The 22,774-nt window shown below is 39.7% G+C and overlaps 1 protein-coding gene across 1 annotated transcript; it reads right to left on the reverse strand.

The window, feature by feature from the left end:
* Positions 1-206: 206 nt before the first annotated feature.
* Positions 207-12,139, reverse strand: LOC116150708 (P antigen family member 1). Its single transcript, XM_064483190.1, has 6 exons — positions 12,091-12,139; positions 8,189-8,280; positions 7,529-7,631; positions 5,397-5,488; positions 4,735-4,837; positions 207-337 (listed from the first exon to the last, which is right to left on the reverse strand). Exons 1-6 carry the CDS (start codon positions 12,137-12,139, stop codon positions 231-233), a joined length of 546 nt encoding a protein of 181 aa, XP_064339260.1. The 3' UTR covers positions 207-230.
* Positions 12,140-22,774: the final 10,635 nt, after the last annotated feature.

Here is a 22,774-nt window from a genome sequence, read left to right on the forward strand (position 1 = left end):
TATTTTCATCTTATAATTCAGTATGGCTTTAACCAAATTTGTTTCTATACCTGATAGTCCAGTAAGTCAGGCACTTAAGGTCGAAACTACATTTCAAATCATCTTTATAAGTGAACTCTGCTCTAAACGAACAGTACTGTTACCCCTGTATCATTACAAATAGAATATTGTGGAAAACAGACACCCTATAATTTGCACACTTAATGGAGAACATACCTGCTTCTGGCATTTTAAAAGGGCTCTGCCTTTGGCAGTCTCTTCCCATTAACACCAGGATCATGCTCACGCCCAGTCTCTGGCTCAGCCACTTCCCATTGATCAGCTTCCGGGACAGGCCCTTGCAAATAAAAAGTTGATCAATTTAAGAACTGAAACATGAGATACGAATAAGAGTGGATAATATTCATTCCTTCACTGTTCACGAAATAAAAGTCTTAGGCTCGTGTGGAAACAAATGTGATGCTGAAGAACCACAAGAGCATTATTTCAGGAGTCTGTTACCAGAAACTAAGAAACCAGGTGAGTTAACTGTACTATTCAGGGTTTCATTATCCTCTTCCTTTCCCAAGACTGCCCTCACACAACTTAGGTGCTCCCTTTGTACCTGTCTGTGTTATACGTGTGACTGTACTTATCAGTGATTTGTTTGGGTCTCTGACTAGACTGTGAGCTCAAGGTTGAAACCATGTCTCTCAGTTCACTCAGCATTTTACACGGAATGATTAAACACTAAGTGTTGAGGAGGGGAGAAAGACTCAAACAATACCTCAAATTGATTAACATTCTGCAAACCAACTGGTCTATCCTCTTCAAAATGTCAGTGTCATGAATGACAGAAAAACTGAAGAATTATTCCAGACGAAAGAAGACTAAATAGACATGACAACTAAATGCAATGCATGATCCTGGACTGGACTCTGGATCAAAAGCAAAATTCTATCAAGGGAAGTATAGGGACAACTGGGGAAATCTGAGTATACACTGAGAAAATTTTAATGATTGCATTTTCCTATGGTCGAATTTCCCGATTTAGGACAGTGATTAGCCAAGAGAATGACTTTTTCTTTCTTCTAAGGCTATATATATACACTAATATACTTAGGCTAAAGGGTCATAACAGTTCAAACTTTATCTAAATGACTCAGTCTTAATAATAACAAACATATCAATAAGTGTGTATGTGTGTGTATACATATACAAACACGGGGAGGGGAGAGGGAAGAGGATATGAAACCAATGTGGTAAAAATTTAACACTTGGTAAATTGAGGTGAAAATAGATGAGTTAACTGTACTATTCTTGCAACTTTTCTGTAAATTTTATGTTTTTTGGGAATATAAAGGAAAACTTAAAGTGAATACTTGACAACTACATTGTACTTGAGGAAGACAAGGGGTTCTTTTGTTTGTTTGTTTGTTTGTTTGGAAGGGGGAGGTAATTAGACTCATGTATTTATTCTTAGAGGAGGTACTGGGGATTGAACCCAGGACCTCATGCAGGCTAAGCATGCGCTGAATCACTTGAGTTATACCCTCCCCCCTACTTTGTTTTTCATAGTGCTTAAAAAACACATACCAGGACTTTCTGACTCCAGAACTGTGAGAAGTAGATGTCTGTTTATAAGCCTCCCACAAAAAAACCACTCAACATAAAATTTACCATCTTAAACATTTTTAAGTGTACACTTTAGTAAGGAGTTGTTTTTGCATCAGCAGCAGCAACTAGGAATGGACTTTACATATTTATTTTCCTGTATTACGAAACCTTTATTTTAATTGTCAATCTAAGAATAAGCCACAATAGAAGTATCGTTTCTGTATTATGCTATAGTGCAGTGAAAACAGTGAACATCAGCTATGTACAAAGTCTTAAGTCCACGCCATGAATAGGATATCAATTAAATTTAAACATAATTTTCTGAAGGAATAGCTGAATGGATGTGTAGGACTATGACAAACCTTAGACTTGTGACACCCACCCTATATGGGAGTAAACAGAAATTTAGTTTATTAAAATAAACTAAAGTTATAGGAATAAACCTAACCAAAGAGTTGATAGATTATACACAGACAACTAAAAAACACTGATTAACACAATTAAAGATGGCTTAAAGAAATGGAGAGATATCCCAAGTTCTTGGATTGGAAGAATTAATATTGTTAAAATGGACATACTACCCAAAGCAATCTACAAATATCATGGGATCCCTATCAAATTACTCAGGACGTAGAATAAACAATCACAGAAGTAGAACAAACAATCCGAAAATTTATAGAGACTCACAGGAGACCCAGAATTGCCAAAGCAATACTGAAGAAAAAGAACGAAGCTGGACGAATAACCCCCCCAAACCTCAGACAAGAATACTGGGTTACCGGAATCAAAACAACACGGTATTGGCATAAAAACAGACACGTGGATCAATGGAACAGAACAGAGAGCCCAGAAATAAACCTACACACTTATGGTCAATTAATCTTTGACAAAGGAGGCAAGAATATATAATGGAGAAAAGACGGCCTCTTCAGCTAGTGGTGTTGGGGAAGCTGGACAGCTGCATGTAAATCAACGATGTTACAAAACTCCCTCACCATGTACACAAAAATAAACTCAGAATGGCTTAAAGACTTAAACATAAGACAAAACACTATAAACCTCCTAGAAGAAAACATACACAAAACATTCTCAGACATAAATCATAGCAATGTTCTCCTAGGAGAATCAACCCAGGCAACAACAACAAAAAAGGAAATATAAAGAAATGGGATCGAACGAAACATATAAGCTTTTGCACAGCAAAGGAAATTTATGGAATAGAAAAAATATGTGCAAACAATGTGACTGACAAGAACTTAATTTCCAGAATATATAAAGAGCCCATACAACTCAATAACAAAAAAACCCAAACAACTCAATCAAGAAATGGGCAGAAGGCCTAAACAAACATTTCTCCAATGAAGACATACAAATTGCCAATAGGTATGAGAAGAATGCTAAATGTTGCTAACGATCAGAGAAATGCAAATTAAACCACAGTGAGGTGTCATCTCACACCAGTCAACGTGATCATCATTCAAAAGTCCACAAATGATAAATACAGCAGGTGTGTAGACAAAAGGGAACCCTCCTCACCTGCTGGTGGGAAGGTAATTTGATGCAGCCACTATGGAAAACAGTATGGAAATTCCACAACAAATTAAAAATAGACTTACCCTATGATTCAGCAATCCCACTCCTGGGCATATATTCAAACGAAATTCTAATTTGGATGCACACACCCCAATGCTCATAGGAGCACTATTTACAATAGCCAAGACATGGAAGCAACCTAAATGTCCATCGACAGATGATTAGAAAAAGAAGATGTGCAATATATACAAAATGGAATACTACTCAGCGCAAAAAACTGAAATAATGTCATATGCAGCAACATACGTGGCCCTGGAGAATGTCATTCCAAGTGAAGTAAGCCAGAAAGGGACAGAGAAATATCATATGATATCACTGATATGTGGAATCTAAAAAAATGACATAAATGAGCTTATTTACAAAACAGAAACAGAGAGACATAGCAAATAAACAAATGGTTACCATGGGGAAAGGCGAGGTGGAGGGATATACTGGCAGTTTTGGATTTGCAGATAGTAACTACTATATATAAATAAAACAGATAAACAAGGTCCTACTATACAGCACAGGGAACTATGTTCAATGCTTTTTAATAGACTATAATGAAAAAATGTGAAAACTTATACACATAACTGAATCACTATGCTTTACACCAGAATTTAACACAACATCACAAATCGATTACACTTCAGTTAAAATGAAATACTAACGCTATATTTAGGTCCAAAGGTCCTGTATGCAACATTCCACAAAAGAAACCCATGTAGAAAAGAGTACCAAAATTAATAGCAAAATTATTTATTAATAACAGCAAATATAGTGTCTAGCAGTGAGCATAAAGGAAATGGGGTAGAAAGAAATGAATCTACATAGTTGTCTGTTACATTCTAGAATCCTTTAACAGTGGCCTGATTTATACAAATGTTTTGTTTCAAAATACTACATATCCAGGAAAAATAATTTATCTCATGCTGATTGGATAATTCAACTTTGGATTTTTCTAACCATAGAAGGATTTAACCACCTTTTAAAAGGTGGATTAAGATCATATAAAACCAGCTACTTGTATGCAAGTATCCTAAATTATCTAGCCTTTATCAAACTTACCATTTAACAATATCAATTAAAGAAACAGTGACCATCATTCATGATTCATTTCTGATGTCTGTATCCAACTCCATTGAACCATCTGCTCCTGGGCCAAAACTGATCTCAATTATAGTACCATCATCTGACTTTTAAGCAGAATCATTCACCTTTATTTACGATAAAATAGGTGGCAGGAAGACACAAAGTTTAGTATGAAATACAAATTTTGTATTCAATATTCAACTGCTCTCTGATAAACAAGATCCGTGTGCCTCAATTTTCTCATTTATTAAGGGGCGGGAAATTTATTCTAGTGAAGGATTGTCCTAAGCTGCAAACTACATGCTCTTCACTTTTCCAGTCAATTCTCAGGTAGTGTTTGAGATCCCTTTCTGCTGTTTCCTTTCCTTCTGTTATTGGCATCTCAACATGCATGAGACATACAAGTACACACACACACATACACACACCTAAACACACCCACCCACAAGAGGCATTCCTCTCCTTTCCCTTCACCTTCCACTGCAGATGCTCCTTCATCCTTTTTCTCTTCACCAGGTCTAATGTCTTGACTTGTAGTTGGTGGCTCCCATTCTTGAGGTTGCTTATCACTGTGGGCCTACACATATGTGTGTGTAAATTAAAAAGTTTAGTTACTAACACATGCCAACAACATAAATATACACAATACAGAGATATATTTGACTATCAGTAAATCAAAACATATTTCTCCAATACTATTGGGTATAATTTTTCTTTATAAACTTACTTTTCCCACGGTGATGCTACTCCAAGGAAAGTTACTAGCACTTTAGAAGCTATTTTAATGTATGTTGGGGAGGATGTGTGTGATTGGTTGTTAATAGGCTTGAGAAGGAAGTCATCAGGGAATGACTGTATCCCAGGGAATATAACAGTATCCATCCAGGCAACACCAGAACGTCATCCTCCTGGATCAACGTTCTGTATCACACAGAAGACTTTTCAAGGTATATCTGTATTGGTTCCTCAACTTTTCACAAAAATTAATTTCTACAAAAAAAAATCAACTGTTTTATTTATTTATTTGTGGATGTAATGCGGATTGTACCCAGGATGTTGTACATGTTAAGCACACACTTTACCACTGAGCTATACCACTCCCCCCTGAAAAAAAAATCAATTGTTAAAACACTTACAACCACAGGCTCAACTGGATTGACACATGCTTGATCATAACTTCTTTTCCTAAGTCTGTATGTTGACTTTACTCTCCGAAAGATATTTCCCACTGAAAATAAAACATTGTGCTTTGGAAAATGCATTTAAGAGGATAATTATATCTGAACACTTCCATGGCCAAATGGTGATGCACACTAATTTTTGAATTTTGAAAATAAGTCTCAGGTAATTTAATTGTGTGTGCTTTCCAATCACACCACATCTGGCAACTTGCAAAAGCAATTGTTTATGTCATGCCCAAGCTGACAGAAGAATCACCGTAAGACACATGGGAAAAGACAAGAAAACATTTCTGAAAGGGTTGGGTTTCACAACGTGATTCACCATCATGGAGATATTTAAGAAAATACCACTACAGAAAATGGCTATTATCAAAAAGTGGAAAGACAACAAGTGTTGGGGAGGATGTGGAAAAAAGGAAATCCTTACCCACTGTGGCTGGGAATGCAAGTTCCTGCAGCCACTGTGGAAACAGTAGAGGTGTCTCAAAAAAATACAAATAGAACTACCATAATGACTTAGCAATTCCACTCCTGAGTATCTATTGAAAAGAAAGAAAAACACTAATTCAAGAAGATACGTGCACCCCAATGTTCATACCAGCACTACTTACAACTGCCAAGATATGGAAGCTACCTCAATGTTATCGACAGACAAAGGGATAAAGAAGATGTGGGGTGTGTGTGTGTGTGTGTGTGTCTATATATATATATATATATATATATATATATATATATATATATAGACAATGGAATACTACTCATCAATAAAAAATGAAATATTGTCATATGCAGCAACATAGATGGCCCAGGAGAATGTCATTCCAAGTGAAATAAGCCAGAAACAGAAAGAAAAATATAATATGATATCACTGATATGTGGAATCTTTTTAAAATGACATAAATGAGCTTATTTACAAAACAGAAACAGACTCACAGACATAGAAAACAAACATATGGTTACCATGGGGAAAGGCGAGGTGGAGGGATAAACTGGGAGTTCCGGATTTGCAGATAGTAACTATTATATATAAATAAAACAGGTGAACAAGGTCCTACTGTACAGCACAGGGAACTATACTCAATACTTTGTAATAGCTTATAATGAAAACATATAGAAACGTGTATACATAATTGAATCACTATGATTTATACCAGAAATTAGCACAACATTGCAAATCGACTACTTTTAATTAAAATAAATTAAGCTATATATAGGTCCAAAGGACCTGTATGCAACATTCCACAAATGAAACTCATGTAGAAAAAAGTACCAAAATTATTTATGAATATCAGCAAATATACTGTCTAGCAGTGAGCATAAAGGTAATGGGGTTGAAAGAAATGAACCGACATTGTTGTGAGTAACAATCTGGAATCCTTTAACAGTGGCCTGAGTTATACAAATGTTTTGTTTCAAAATACTAGATATCCAGGAAAGATAATTTGTCTCATGTTAATCTTAGAATAATTGACCTGTGGATTTTTCTGACCATAGAAGGATATGACCACCATTTAAAAGCTGCATTAAAGTCATATGAAACCAGCTATTTGTATGCCAGTATTCTGAATTATCCAGCTGTTATCAAACTTGCCATATAAAAATTTCAATTAAAGAAACAGGAGCCGTCATTCATGTCTCATTTCAGAACTCTCTATCGTACTCCATTAACTATCAACTCTTGGGCCAAAACAGCTAAATTATACTACAGACATTTTTGTTTTAAGCAAAATCATTCATCTTTTTTTTTTTTCAGTAAAACAGGTGGCAGGAAGACACAAATTTTGGCATGAAATACAAATTTTGTATTCAATACTCAACTACTCTCTGATAAAAAAAGATCTGTGTGTCTCAATTTTCTCATTTATAAAGGGGGGGATTTATTCTAGTGAAGGATTGTCCTAAGCTGCAAACTACATGCTCTTCACTTTTCCAACCAATTCTCAGGGAGTGTTTGAGATCCCTTTCTGCTGTTTTCTTTCCTTCTGTTATTGGCATCTCAACATGCATGAGACATACACATACACACACACATACACACACACAAACACCCCCCCCCAAGAGGCATTCCTCCTCCCTTTTCCTTCACCTTCCACTGCAGATGCTCCTTCATCCTTTTTCTCTTCACCAGGTCTAATGTCCTGACTTGTAGTTGGTGGCTCCCATTCTTGAGGTTGCTTATCACTGTGGGCCTACACATATGTGTGTGTAAATTAAAAAGTTTAGTTACTAACACATGCCAACAACATAAATATACACAATACAGAGATATATTTGACTATCAGTAAATCAAAACATATTTCTCCAATACTATTGGGTATAATTTTTCTTCATAAACTTACTTTTCCCATGGTGATGCTACTCCAAGGAAAGTTACTAGCACTTTAGAAGCTATTTTAATCTATGTTCGGAGGGATGTCTGCAGTCAGTTGTTAATAAGCATAAGAAGGAAGTAATCAGTTATATTTCCAGGGAATATAACAGTATCCATCCAGGCAACACCAGAACATCATCCCCCTGGATCAACGTTCTGTATCACACAGAAGACCTTTCAGGGTATATCTGTATTGGTTCCACAACGTTTTACAAAAATTAATTTCTACTAATAAAAACATAAAATGTTTTATTTATTTATTAATGGAGGCAATAAGGATTGTACGCAGGACGTTGTACATGTTAAGCACACACTCTACCGCTGAGCTATACCACTAACCCCCTCCCCCCAAAAATCAATTGTTAAAACACTTACAACCACAGGCCCAACTGGATTGACACATGCTTGATCATAACTTCTTTTCCTAGGTCTGTATGTTGACTTTACTCTCCGAAAGATACTTCCCACTGAAAATAAAATATTGTGCTTTGGAAAATGCATTTAAGAGGATAATTATATCTGAACACTTCCATGGCCAAATGGTGATGCACACTAATTTTTGAATTTTGAAAATAAGTCTCAGGTAATTTAATTGTGTGTGCTTTCCAATCACACCACATCTGGCAACTTGTAAAAGCAATTGTTTATGTCATGCCCAAACTGACAGAAAAATCACCATAAGGCACAAGGGAAAAGACAAGAAAACATTTCTGAAATGGTTGGCCCTGGAGAATGTCATTCTAAGTGAAGTAAGCCAAAAAGAGAAAAAAAAATACCATACGATATCACTTATATATGGAATCTAAAAAAATAACACAAATGTGCTTATTTACAAAACAGAAACTGACTCCCAGACATAGAAAACAAACTTCTGATTTCCATGGGGAAAGACGAGGTGGAGGGATATACTGGAAGCTCTGGATTTGCAGACAGTAACTACTATATATAAATGAAACAGATGAACAAGGTCCTAATGTGCAGCACAAGCAACTATATTCAATGTTTGTAACAGTCTTTAACTAAAAAATATGAAAATTTATATACATAACTATACACATCACTAGGCTTTACACCAGAAATTAACACAACTTTGCAAATTGATTACACTTCAATTAAAAAGAAAAACTAACGCTATATTTAGGTCCAAAGGTCCTCTATGCAACATTCCACAAATGACACCCATGTAGAAGAAAGTACCAAAATTAATACCAAAATTATTTATGAATAACAGAAAATATACTGTCTAGCAGTGAGCATAAAGGAAATCGGGTAGAAAGAAATGAACTGGCATTGTTGTGAGTTACAGTCTAGAATCCTTTAACAGTGGCAGGAATTATGTAAATATTTTGTTTCAAAATACTAGATATCCAGGAAAAATAATTTGTCTCATGTTAATCTTAAAATAACTAATCTTTTGATTTTTCAGACCATAGAAGTATACACTCATCTTTTAAAAGCTGCATTAATTTCATATAAAACCAGTTACTTGTATGCCAGTATCCTGAATTATCCAGCTTTTATCAAACTAATCATTAAAAATATGAATTAAAGAAACAGTGGCCATCATTCATGATTCATTTCTGAAGTCTCCATCCTACTCCACTGACCTATCTACTCCTGGGCGAAAACTGAGCTAAATATAGTACACACATTTGAGCTTGAAGCAAAATCATTCACCTTTTTTTTTTACAGTAACATAGGTTGCAGGAAGACACAAACTTTGGAATGAAATACGAATTTTGTCATCAACAATCAAGTGCTCTCTAATAAACATGACCCCTGAGCTTCACTTTTTGAATTTAAAAAATGGGGAGATTTATTCTAGTGAAGGATTGCCTGAAGCTGCAAACTATACTGTCTTCAATTTTCCAGCCAATTCTCAGGCAGTGTTTGAGATACATTTCTGCTGTTTTCTTTCTTTCTCTTACTGGCATATCACCATGTATGAGACATACTCATACACAACACACACACATACACACAACCCCCCCACCCCGACACACAAGAGGCATTCCTCTTCCATTTCCCTTCACCTTGAGCTGAAGATGCTCCTTCATCCTTTTTCTCTTCACCAGGTCGAATGTCCTCACTTGAAGTTGGTGGCTCCCATTCTTGAGGTTGCTTATCACCGTGGGCCTACACATATGTGTGTGCAAATGAAAAGTTTTGTTACCAGTACATGTCAATGACATAAATATACAGAATACAGAGATATATTTGACTTAAGCAAATCTAAAAATATTTCTCCAATACTACTTGGCATATTTATTTTTAATAAACTGACTATTCCAACAGAGATGCTACTCTAAGAAAAGTTACAAGGATTTTGGAAGTTATTTTACTTAATGTGGGAGGGATGTGTGAATTCGTTGTTTATAAGCATGCGAAGGAAGTCATCATTTCTACTGCCAGGGGATATAACGGCATCCATCAAGACAACACCAGAATGTCATCCTCCTGGATCAACGTTCTGTGTCACACAGAAGACCTTTCAAAGTGCGTCTGTACTAGTTCATTCATTTACTGATGGAAGTACTGGGGATTGAACCCAGGACATTGTACATATTAATCACCCACTCTACCACTGAGCTGTACCCCTCCCCCACCAAAAAAATCAACTGTTAAAACACTTACAACCACAGGCTCAAAAGGATTGTCACATTGTTCATCATAACCTCGTTTCTTAGGTTTGTATGTTGACTTTCTGCTCCAACTCATATTTCCCACTGAAAATAAAATATTGTGATTTGGAAAATGCATTTATTAGAATGAATATAATTGAACACTTCCATGCCCAAATGGTGATACACACTGATTTTTGAATATTGAAAATAGTTTGAAAATAAGTCTAAAAGTAATTTTATTCTGTGTGCTTTCCAATCACACAAAATGTGGAAACTTGCAAAAGCAATTGTTTATGTCATGCCCAAGCTGACAGGAAAATCAACATAAGGCACCTGGGAAGAGAAGAGCACATTTCTGAAAGAGTTTGCTTTCAGAAGTTGACTTATCATCATAGAGATATTTATGAACATATCACTAGAGAAAACAGCTATTATCAAAAAGTCAAAAGTCAACAGGTGTTGGGGAAGATGTGGAAAAAAGGAAACCCTTGCCCACTGTGGCAGGGAATGTAAATTGCTGCAGCCATTGTGGAAACCATAGAGGTGTCTCAAAAAACTACAAATAGAACTACCACAATGACTTAGCAATTCGACTCCTGAATATCTATTCAAAAAATAAAAATAAAAACACTATTTCAAAAAGATACACGCACCCCAATGTTCATACCAACACTATTTCCAACTGCCAAGATATGGAAGCAAGCTAAATGCTCATCAACAAACAAAGGGATAAAGAAGATGTTGGTGTACACACACACACACACACACACACACACACACCCAATGGAATACTACTCAGACATGAAGAAGAATGAAACTTTGCCATTTGCAATAATATGGATGGGCTTGCACATGTTACGCTAAGTGAAATAAGTTAAACAATGAAAGGTAAATGCTGTATGACATTGCTTCTATGTGGAATCTAAAACAGAACTAGTCAATATAAAAAAAAAAAAAGCAGATTCACCGAAATAGAGAAAAACTAGTGGTGACTAGGGGGGAGAAGGAATGGAAGAGGGGCAATGTACAGGGGGAAGAGTAAGAGCTACAAATTATTAGGTATAAAATAAGCTACAAGGACATATTGTACAACACGAGGAATAGAGCCAATACTCTATAATAACTTTAAATAGATTATAACCTTTAAAAATATGATTCACTATATTTTACATCTATAACTTAGCTAATACTGTGCATCCCCTATGCTTATATTAAAAGAAAAAGAAATTACCACTAGAGAATTAATACTTGAGTAACTACCATTTTTGGCACACTCTCATTTATTAAGGTCTTTCTCGGTCCCCCTCAATCACATTTTATTGGAACACAAAGCCACACTTGTTCCTTTACAAACTGTATCCGGCTAATTTTGCACTAAAACGGCAGGGTTGACTGGTGGCAATAAAAACTCTGTGTAGCACTCTCTTACCTGGCACAATGCTCAGTGCACTACAAATCTCAGGACACAGTCAAAACCACACATCCATCCGTTTCTAGGCTTTTCCTCTACCGTCACCTTGTCCCCTGTCCCTACCCAGGGGCCCCAGTGGCGACTTCGGATTCTCTGCACTGTCGGCACTTTCAGTGTCTCCAGGACACAGATTCCGCAAATAATGCCCTCAAGGCTCAACCCGTCTTCACCCGACTCCTTACCGTCTGCCTCCCACTGTCCCCCTGTTCCCACTGCCACCTCGATAGCCATGGAGGCAGTGACATCTGTGAGAAGGACGACGACCTCGAAAACCGTTCTCCTCCAAGGCCACAGATCGCACCGCCCGAAGCCCGCTGACTCCCGCTCATACGCACGCACACTTCAACTCCCGGCAGGATGGACCTGTGACCTAACAGGTGACCGTAGCCAAGTAGAAACAGCCTCCATTCGGACAGCCCAGCACCCACAACGCACTGCAAACGCTGCACGACGAGGGACGGGGAGGCGAGCAGTAACGAGCATGTGCACCAACTCCATCTTGTGCCGCGTGGGCCGGTTTCCCCGCCCTCCACGGGACCCCACCGAGATTCCCAGATCTCTGCTCTGTGGACAGTTCCTGGTGTCTCCAGGGCTCAGATAACACAAATAACGCCCCCAAGAGTCACCCCATCTTCACCTGACCATCTCCCCTCAACCACCGAACATTCTCCCATGTACCAGGCCCGCCACCACGACAGCAATGGCTGTCGCCACACCTGTGAGGACAACGACCTCGAGGACCCACTTCTTCATAGTCTGCAGATTACACCACCTCCTGCTGCCGCCCCCATCCGCACAAAGCCCGCTAGCTCCCCCTTACACGAATGCACACTTAAACTCCCGGCAGGACAGATCTGTGGACCTACCAGCTGATCGCAGCCGAGTAGAAACAGGCCAGACAGTGAGACGTGTTGCTAACACTTCAGCACCCAGAACAAGCTGCACAAGCTACACGACGAGGGACGATGGGAGGCGAGCAGTAACGAGCATGCGCACTGTCTCTCTCCTGTGCTGCGTGGGCCGGTTTCCCCGCCCTCCACGGGACCCCACCAGGATTCCCGGATCTCTGCCTGTGGACAGTTCCTGGTGCCTCCAGGGCTCAGATAACACAAATAACACCCCCAAGAGACATCCCATTTTCATCTGACCCCCACCCCTCAACGGCCCACCATCTTTCCTTATCCCAGCCCTGCCACCAGGACAGAAATGGCTGTTGCCACACCTGTGAGGACAACGACTTCAAGGACCCTCCTCCTCAGAGGCCACAGATCGCACAATGACCCCCCGCAGCCCCAATCCATGAAAAGCCTGCTAGCTCCCCATCACACTCACGCACACTTAAACTCCCGGCAGGACGGATCTGTGGACCTACCAGGAGATTGCAGCCGAGTAGAAACAACCCAGACGGTGAGACGCGATGCGCACAGCTCCGCACCCAGAACACGTTGCACACGCTGCACGCCGAGGGCCAATGGAAAGGCGGGCAGCCCCGGGCATGCGCACTGTGTCTTGCCTCAGCCGCGTGAGCCGGTTTCCCCGCCCTCTAGGGGCCCCCACCGAGATTCCTGAATCTGTGCTCTGTGGCACTTCTGGTGCCTTCAGGGCTCAGATATGCAAATAATGCCCCCAAGAGTCACCCCCTCCCCTCCCCTGCCCACCGTCCTCCCTTGTCCCAAGCCCACCATGAAGACCAGGCCTGTGGTGGCTGCCAGTAGAATGCCTGCTAAAATAGAAATGGCAATATACTCTACAGGATTTACACAAGACCGAGAATCGTAACCTATTATTCAAAATGCCCAGCGTGTGACTAAAAATTACTGAGAATACTCAAAAACCTAAAAAAAGAACAACCATATGACCTAGGAATTCCAATCGTCGACATATATCCAAAAGAAAAAAAAACACACTAACTTGGAAAGATACATGCACCCAATGTTCAGAGCAGCACTGTTTACAACTGCGAAGATATGGAAGCAACCTAACTGTCCATCAACAAACGGATAAAGAAGTGGTATATATATACGATGGAATACTACTCAGCCATAAAAGAGAAGAAAATTTTGCCATTTGCAACAACATGGATGGGCTTGCAGCATATTGACCTAAGTGAAATAAGTTAAACATACAAAGACAAATACTGTATGATATCGCTTACATGTGGAATCTGAAAAATACAACCAGTAAATATAACAAAAAAGAAGCGGATTCACACATACAGTGAACAAACTACTGGCTACTTAGGAGAAGGAAGGGAGGAGGCGTAATATACTGGGGGAGGAGTAAGAACTACAAACTTGAGGTATAAAATAAACTACAGGGTTATATTGTACAACATGGCAAACATAGCCAATATTCCATAATAACTATAAACAGACTAAAACCTTTAAAAATGTGGATGACTATATTGTACACCTGTAACTCACCTAATATCGTACATCAACTATACTTAATTTAAAGGAAAAAGAAATTACCACTAGAGAGTTAATACTTGAGTAACTGCCATTTTTGGCACACTCATTTATTTAGTGCTTTCTCGGTTCCCCTCAATGAAGTTTTATTGGAACACAAAGCCACACTTGTTCGTTTACAAACTGTCTATGGCTATTTTTGTACTAAAACGACAGCGTTGAGTGGTGGTAGTAAAAACTCTGTGTATCACTCTCCTCCCTGGTACTCTGCTCAGGGCACTGCTAATCTCAGGACACAATCAAAACCAAACATCGGTCCATTTCTAGGCCTTTCTTTACTGGCAGCTTGCCCACTGCCCCCTGCCCAGGGCCCCACTGCCTACTTCGGATTCTCTGCTGTGTCGGCAGTTTTCGGACCTCTGGGACCCAGATACGTCAAATAATGCCCTCAAGAATCACCCCATCTTCATCCGACTCCCTACCCTCCACCGCCCACTGTCCCCCTATTCCAGCCGCCACCTTGAGAGCCATGACCAACATGACACCTGTGTAAGGACAACGACCTTGAGGACCCTTCTCCTCCAAGGCCACAGATTGCACCGTCCGAAGCCCGCTGGCTCCCCCTCTGATGCACGCACACTTAAACTCCCGGCAGCATGGATTTGTGGACCTACCAGCTGATCCCAGCCGAGAAGAAACACCCCAGACAGTGAGACGTGATGCAAACAGCTTGGCACCCAGAACACGTTGCAGACACTGCACACTGAGGGCAGATGGGAAGGTGTGCAGCTCTGGGCATGCGCACTGTGTCCTGCCTGAGCCACGTGGGCCAGTTTCCCCATCCCCCATGGGACCCCACCGAGATACCCGGATCTCTGCTCTGTGGACAGTTCCTGGTTCCTCTAGGGCTCAGATAACACAAATAACACCCCCAAGAGTCAACCCATCTTCATCTAACCTCCACCCCTCAACCACGCACCATCTTTCCTTGTCCCATGTCTGCCACCAAGACAGCAATGGTTGTCGCCACACCTGTGAGAACAACGACCAAGAGGACCCACCGCTTCATAGTCCACAGATCGCACCACTACCTGCCGCCACCCCGATCCGCACAAAGCCCGCTAGCTCCCCTTACACGAATGAGCACTTAAATCCCGGCAGGACAGACCTGTGGACCTACCAGCTGATCGCAGCCGAGTAGAAACAGGCCAGACAGTGAGACGCGAGGTGCACAGTTCGGCACCCAGAATGCGCTGCACACGCTACATGACGAGGGGCGATGGGAGGTGAGGAGTAACGAGCATGCGCCGTGTGTCTCTCCTGTGCCGCATTGGCCGGTTTCCCCGCCTCCCAGGCTGATCCCTGATGCCTCCAGGGCTCAGATATGCAATTAACGCCCCCAAGAGTCACCCCTCCCCTCCACCGCCCACCGTCCTCCCTTGTCCCAGCCGCACCATGAAATTGATGGCTGTGGTGGCTGCCAGTAGAATCCCTTCTGAAATAGAATTGGCAATATACTCCATAGGATTTACACAAGATCAAGAATCTCCTAACCTAACATTCACAGTGTCCAGTATATGATTAAAAATTACTCAGAATACTCAAAAAGCTAAAAACTGAACTACCACATGAGCTAGCAATTCCACTCCTCCGTATATATCCAAAAGAAACAAAAACACTAATTCAAAAAGATACATGCAGCCCAATGTTCGTAGCAGCACTATTTACAATTGCACAGCAATAAAAGCAACCTAAATGTCCACCAACAGATGACTGGATAAAGAAGCTATTTTATATATATATAGTGTCTATACAGATAGACATAGATAGATCTATATACATACATAAAGAATGGAATGTTACTCAGCCTTAAAACAGGACAAAATTTTGCCATTTGCAGCAACGTGGATGAACTTGGAGGTGATTATGCGAAATGTAATAAGTCTAACAGGGAAAATTCCGGACAATATCACTTATGTGTAGAAGCTAAAACATAAACCAGTGAATATAACCAAATACTAGAACCAGATATAGAGAACAAACTAGTGTTTACCAGTGGTAGGAGGGGCAAAATAGAAGTCAGACAGTAGGAGGAACACTCTGTTGGATGTAAGATATGCTCCAGGATGTACAACATGGGGAATAAGAGCCAATATTTTGTAATACCTGTAAGTGGAAAGTGACCTCTAATATTCTATTTAAAATTAAAGTAAAAATACTCAGACTATGAAAACAACAGGGAAATCTAAGCTCACATGGGAAAGAAAATCAATGCAGAAAAGAATGAAATGCTGGGATTATCTGACAACATCCTCAAAGCAGCTACTGTACAAATACTTCAACAAAGCAATCATGCTCATGTTTGAAACAAATGTAAAAACAGAAATACTTAACACCAAAACACATAGAGAGAGAGCTTATATTTCAAGAAAGAAATGGAAATTTTAGAAGGTGAAAATATGATAACCAAATAAAAATCTCACTGCATGAGTTTAATAGCAGAATGGAGATGAGAAAGTGAACTTGGAGACAGAACAATAGAAATTATTCAATCTGAACAATTCAGGAAAACAATTGATTGAGAGAAAAATGAACTACGTCTCAAGGGCCTGTGGGAAAATACCAAAAGATGTATAATTTTTAAACAAAACATATATAATTTTCCTTCAGAAACCCAGGAAAAATGAAAGAATATGGAAATTAAAAATAAAATTTTTCAAGTAATAATTGCTGAAAACTACACAAATTTGGCAAAAGACATAAACCTACCGATTCAGGAAGCTCAGCAAACACCAAACAGGTTAGACCCCGAGAAATCCATGCCTGGCCATATTAGAATGAAACTGCTGGAAATTGAAGACAAAAAAAAAAAAAAATCTTGAAAGCAGAGAGAAAAAAGGTGCATTACTTACAAGAGAACAAGGATTCAGTTGACTGCAGAATTCTTATCAGAAATCATGTAGGCAAGGAGGAAGTGTCTCAACATTTCTTTTAACGTTTTTTGCTTGAGTTATAGTCATTTTACAATGCTGTATCAATTTCCAGTGTAGAGCATAATTTTTCAGTTATACATAAACGTACATATAGTCATTGTTACATTTTTTTTGCTGTGAGCTACCACAAGATCTTGTATATATTTCCCTGTGCTATACCGTATAATCTTGTTTATCTATTCTACATGTGCCTGTCAGTATTCACAAATTTTGAACTCCCAGTTGATTCCTTCCCACCTCCCACCCTTTGGCAACCTCAAGTTTCTATCTATGTCTATGAGTCTGTTTCTGTTTTGTATTTATGTTCTTTGTTTTTTTTTTAGATTCCACATATAAGCGATGTAATATAGTATTTTTCTTTCTCTTTCTGGCTTACTTCACTTAGAATGACATTCTCCCGGAACATCCATGTTGCTGCAAATGGTGTTGTTATCGGTTTTTGTGGCTGAATAGTATTCCATTGTATAAATATACCAATTCTTCTTTATCCAGTCATCTGTTAATGGACATTTAGTTTGTTTCCATCTCTTGGCTATTGTAAATAGTGCTGCTATGAACATTGGGGTGCAGGTGTCTTTTTCAAGCAGGGTTCCTTCTGGATATATGCCCAGGAGTGGGATTTCTGGGTCATATGGGAAGTCTATTCCTAGTCTTTTGGGGAATCTCCATACTGTTTTCCACAGTGGCTGCACCAAACTGTATTCCCACCAGCAGTGTAGGAGGGTTCCCGTTTCTCCACAGCCTCTCTAGCATTTGTCCTTGTGGATTTTTGAATGATGGCCATTCTGGCTGGTGTGAGGTGATCCCTCATTGTATTTTTGATTTTCATTTCTCTGATAATTAGTGATATTGAGCATTTTTTCATGTGCCTATTGATCTTTTTTATTTCTTCATTGGAGAATTGCTTGTTTAGGTCTTCTGCCCATTTTTGGATTGGGTTGTTTGTTTTTTCTTATTAAGTTGTATGAGCTGCTTATATATTCTGATATCAAGCCTCTGTCAACTTCATCTTTTGGAAAAATTTTCTCCAATTCCGTAGGTTGTCATTTTGTTTTGCTTATGGTTTCCTTTGCTAAGCAGAAGCTTGTAAGTTTCATTAGGTCCCATTTATTTATTCTAGCTTTTATTTCTATTGCTTGAGTAGACTGCCCTAGGAGAACATTTTTGAGATATATGTGAGGTAATGTTTTGCCTAGGTTTTCTTCTAGGAAGTTTATTGTATCTTGTCTTATGTTTAAGTCTTTGATCCATTTTGAATTTAGTTTTGTGTGTACTGTAAGGGGGTTTTCTACTTTCATTGATTGACATGCTGCTCTCCAGTTTTCCCAACACCATTTGCTGGAGACTATCTTTATTCCATAGTATACTCTCGCCTCCTTTGTCGAAGATTAGTTGACCAAAAGATTGTGGGTTCATTTCTGGGCTCTCTATTCTGTTCCATTGGTCCATATGACTGTTTCTGTACCAATAGCATGTTGTCTTGATGACTGTAGCTCTATAGTATTGTCTGAAGTCTGGGAGAGTTATTCCTCCAGCCTCTTTCTTTTTCTTCAGTAATGCTTTTGCAATTCTAGGTCTTTTGTGGTTCCATATACATTTTATTATGATTTGTTCTAGATCTGTGATATACATCCAGGGTAATTTGATAGGTATTGCATTAAATCTTTAGATTGCCTTGGGCAATATGACCATTTTAACAGTATTAATTCTTCCAATCCAGGGACATGGGCTATCTTTCCATTTTTTAAAGTCTTCTTTAATTTCCTTAAGCAATGTTTTATAGTTCTCCATGTATAAGTCTTTCACCTCCTTGGTTAGAGATGTATTCCTAGGTATTTTTTACTTTGGGTGCTATTTTAAAGGGTATTATTTCTTTACTTTCTTTTCCTGTTGATTCATCGTTATTGTAAAGAAATGCAACTGATTTTTATACGTTAATCTTGTAACCTGCTAGCTTACTGAATTGTTTGATTAGTTCCAGTAGTTTTTGTGTGGACCTTTTAAGGTTTTCTATATATAGAATCAAGTCATCTGTATATAGTGACACTTTTACCTCTTCTTTTCCAGTTTGGATCCCTTTTATTTCTCTCTCTTGCCTGATTGCTGTGGCTAGGACTTCCAAGACTATGTTGAATAGGAGTCGTGATAGTGGGCAGCCTTGTATTGTCCCAGATTTTAATGGGAAATTTTTGAGTTTTTCACCGTTGAGTACTATGCTGGCTGTAGGTTTGAGTATTTTTACTTTAATTTTAAATACAATTTTAAAGGTTACTTTCCACTTACAGTTATTATAAAATATTGGCTCTCATTCCCCATGTTGTACATCCTTGAGCCTATCTTACAACCAATAGTTTGTTCCTCCTACTCTCCCACTTCTATTTTGCTCTACCTACCACTGGTAACCACTAGTTTGTTCTCTATATCTGGTTCTATTTTTTGTTCTATTCTCTATTTTTTTGGCTTCCACACATAAGTGATATTGTACATTATTTGTCCCAGTTTGACTTATTTCACTTCACATAATCCCCTCCAAGTCCATCCATGTTGCTGCAAATGGCTAAATTATTATTTATGTGTGTATCTGTCTGTCTGTCTATCTATCCATTATATATATATCTTCTTTATCCAGTCATCTGTTGGTGGACACTTAGGTTGCTTCTATTTCTCTGCAATTGTAAATAGTGCTTCTATGAACATTGGGGTTCGTGTATCTTTTTGAATTAGTGTTTTGTTTCTTTTGGATATATACGGAGGAGTGGAATTGCTAGGTCATGTGGTAGTTCTACTTTTATCTTTTTGAGTATTCTGACTAATGTTTAATCATATGCTGGGCATTGTAAATGTTAGGTTACAAGATTCTCAGTCTTATGCAGTTCCTATGGAATATATTGCCATTTCTATTTTAGCAGGCATTCTACTGGCATCCACCACAGCCATGGTCTCCATGGTGGGATTGGGACAAGGGAGAAAGGTGGGCGATGGAGGGGAGGGGTGACTCTTGGGGGCGTTATTCGCATATCCATGTCTTGGAGGCACCAGGAACTGCCCATAGAGCACAGATCCTGGAATCTCGGTGGGGTCCCCATAGAAGCAGGGAAACCAGCCCATGCAGCTGAGGCAAGACACAGTGCGCATGCCTGGGGCTGCATGCCTTCCCATCGTCCTTTGGTGTGCAGTGTGTGCAACGCGTTCTAGGTGCTGATTTGTGTACATCACGTCTCACCATCTGGGCTGTTTCTTCTCGGCTGCATCACCTGGTAGGTCCACAGATCCATCCTGCGGGGAGTTCAAGTATGCATGAGTACGAGGGGGAGCCAGCAGGCTTTGTGTGGATTCAGGATTGGGGGGTGGGTAGGGCGATATTTGGCTTCTGAGGAGGATGGTCCTCGAGGTCGTTGTCTTTCTCACCGGTGGCACGGCAGCCTCAGCTATCGAGGTGGTGGCGGTGAAAGGAGGACAGTGGGAGACAGAGGGCAGGGGGTCGGGTGAAGATGGTGTAAGACTTGGGGGCATTATATGTGGTATCTGTGTCCTTGAGGCCTTCAAAATGCTGACAGAGAAGAGAATCTGGAGTGGACATTGGGGCCCCGGGCAGGGGGGCGAGGTGACAGTAAAAGAAAGGCCTATAAACCAGAGCGCTTTTAGGTTTTGACTGTGTCTTCAGATTTGTGGACCCACAAATTGTGAATCTGGCAGAGTACCAGGGAGGAGAGTGCTAAACACATTTTTTATCGCTGTGACTCAATCCTGCTGTTTTAGTGCAAAAATAGCCATACATAGTTTGTAAACAATGTGGGGTTTTGACTGTGTCCTGAGATTTGTAGTGTGCTGAGCAGAGTGCCAGGGAGGCGAGTGCTACACAGAGTTGTTATTGTCACCATTAAACCCTGTCGTTTTAGTGCAAACATAAGCGTAGACAGTTTGTAAACTAACAAGTGTGGTTTTGTGTTCCAATAAAACTTCATCGAGGGGTCCGAGAAAGCACTTAATAAATGACAGTGTGCCAAAAATGGTAGTTACTCAAGTTTTAATTCTATAGTGGTAATTTCTTTTTCTTTTAAATTAAGTACTGTTGGTGTACGATATTAGGTGAGTTACAGGTGTACAATATATTGATCCGCATTTTTATTTTTTTTAAACATTTTTTATTGATTTATAATCATTTTACAATGTTGTGTCAAATTCCAGTGTTCAGCACAATTTTTCAGTTATACATGAACATACATATATTCATTGTTACATTTTTTTCTCTGTGAGCTACCATAAGATTTTGTGTATATTTCCCTGTGCTATACAGTATAATCTTGTTTATCTATTCTCCAATTTTGAAATCCCGTCTATCCCTTCCACATTGTTAAAGGTTATAGTCTGTTTATAGTTAATATAGGACATTGGCTTTATTCCTCATTTTGTAGAATATATTCTTGTAGTTTATTTTATGCCTAATGGTTTGTAGTTCTTACTCCTCCCCCACTATCTTAACCCTCCTCCCTTCCTTCTCCCAAGTAATCAGTAGTTTGTTCTCTATATCTGTGAATCTGCTTCTTTTTAGTTATATTCACTGGTTGCATTTTTCAGATTACACATATAAGCAATATCGTACAGTATGTGTCTTTCTCTGTTTAACTAATTTCACTTAGCATAATAATGCTGCAAGCCCAGCCAAGTCATTGCAAGTGGCAAAATTTCACGCCTTTTTATGGCTGAGAAGTATTGCATTGTATATACATATATATACCACTTCTTTATCTCTTTGTTGATGGACAGTTAGGTTGCTTCTATATCTTGGCAGTTGTAAATACTGCTGCTCTTGACATTGCGGTGTATGTATCTTTTTGAGTTAGTGTTTTTTTTTTCTTTTGGATATATATCTACGAGTGGAATTGCTAGGTCATATGGTTGTTCTTTTTTTAGGTTTTTGAGTATTCTCGGTAATTTTTAGTCACACGCTGGGCATTTTGAATAATAGGTTATGACTCTCGGTGTTGTGTAAATCCTATTGAGTATATTGCCATTTCTGTTTTAGCAGGCATTCTGCTGGCAGCCACCACAGGCCTGGTCTTCATGGTGGGCTTGGGACAAGGGAGGACGGTGGGCAGGGGAGGGGTGACTCTTGGGGGCATTATTTGCATATCTGAGCCCTGAAGGCACCAGAAGTGCCACAGAGCACAGATTCAGGAATCTCGGTGGGGTCCCCTAGAAGGCGGGGAAGTCAGCTCACGCGGCTGAGGCAAGACACAGTGCGCATGCCCGGGGCTGCCCGCCTTTCCATCGGCCCTCGGCGTGCAGCGTGTGCGACGCGTTCTGGGTGCGGAGCTGTGCACATCGCGTCTCACCGTCTGGGTTGTTTCTACTCGGCTGCGATCTCCTGGTAGGTCCACAGATCCGTCCTGCCGGGAGTTTAAGTGTGCGTGCGTGTGAGCGGGAGCCAGCGGGCTTCGGGCGGTGCAATCTGTGGCCTTGGA

This window comes from Camelus dromedarius, chromosome X (genome assembly GCF_036321535.1).
Source record: "Camelus dromedarius isolate mCamDro1 chromosome X, mCamDro1.pat, whole genome shotgun sequence".
NCBI lineage: Eukaryota > Metazoa > Chordata > Mammalia > Artiodactyla > Camelidae > Camelus > Camelus dromedarius.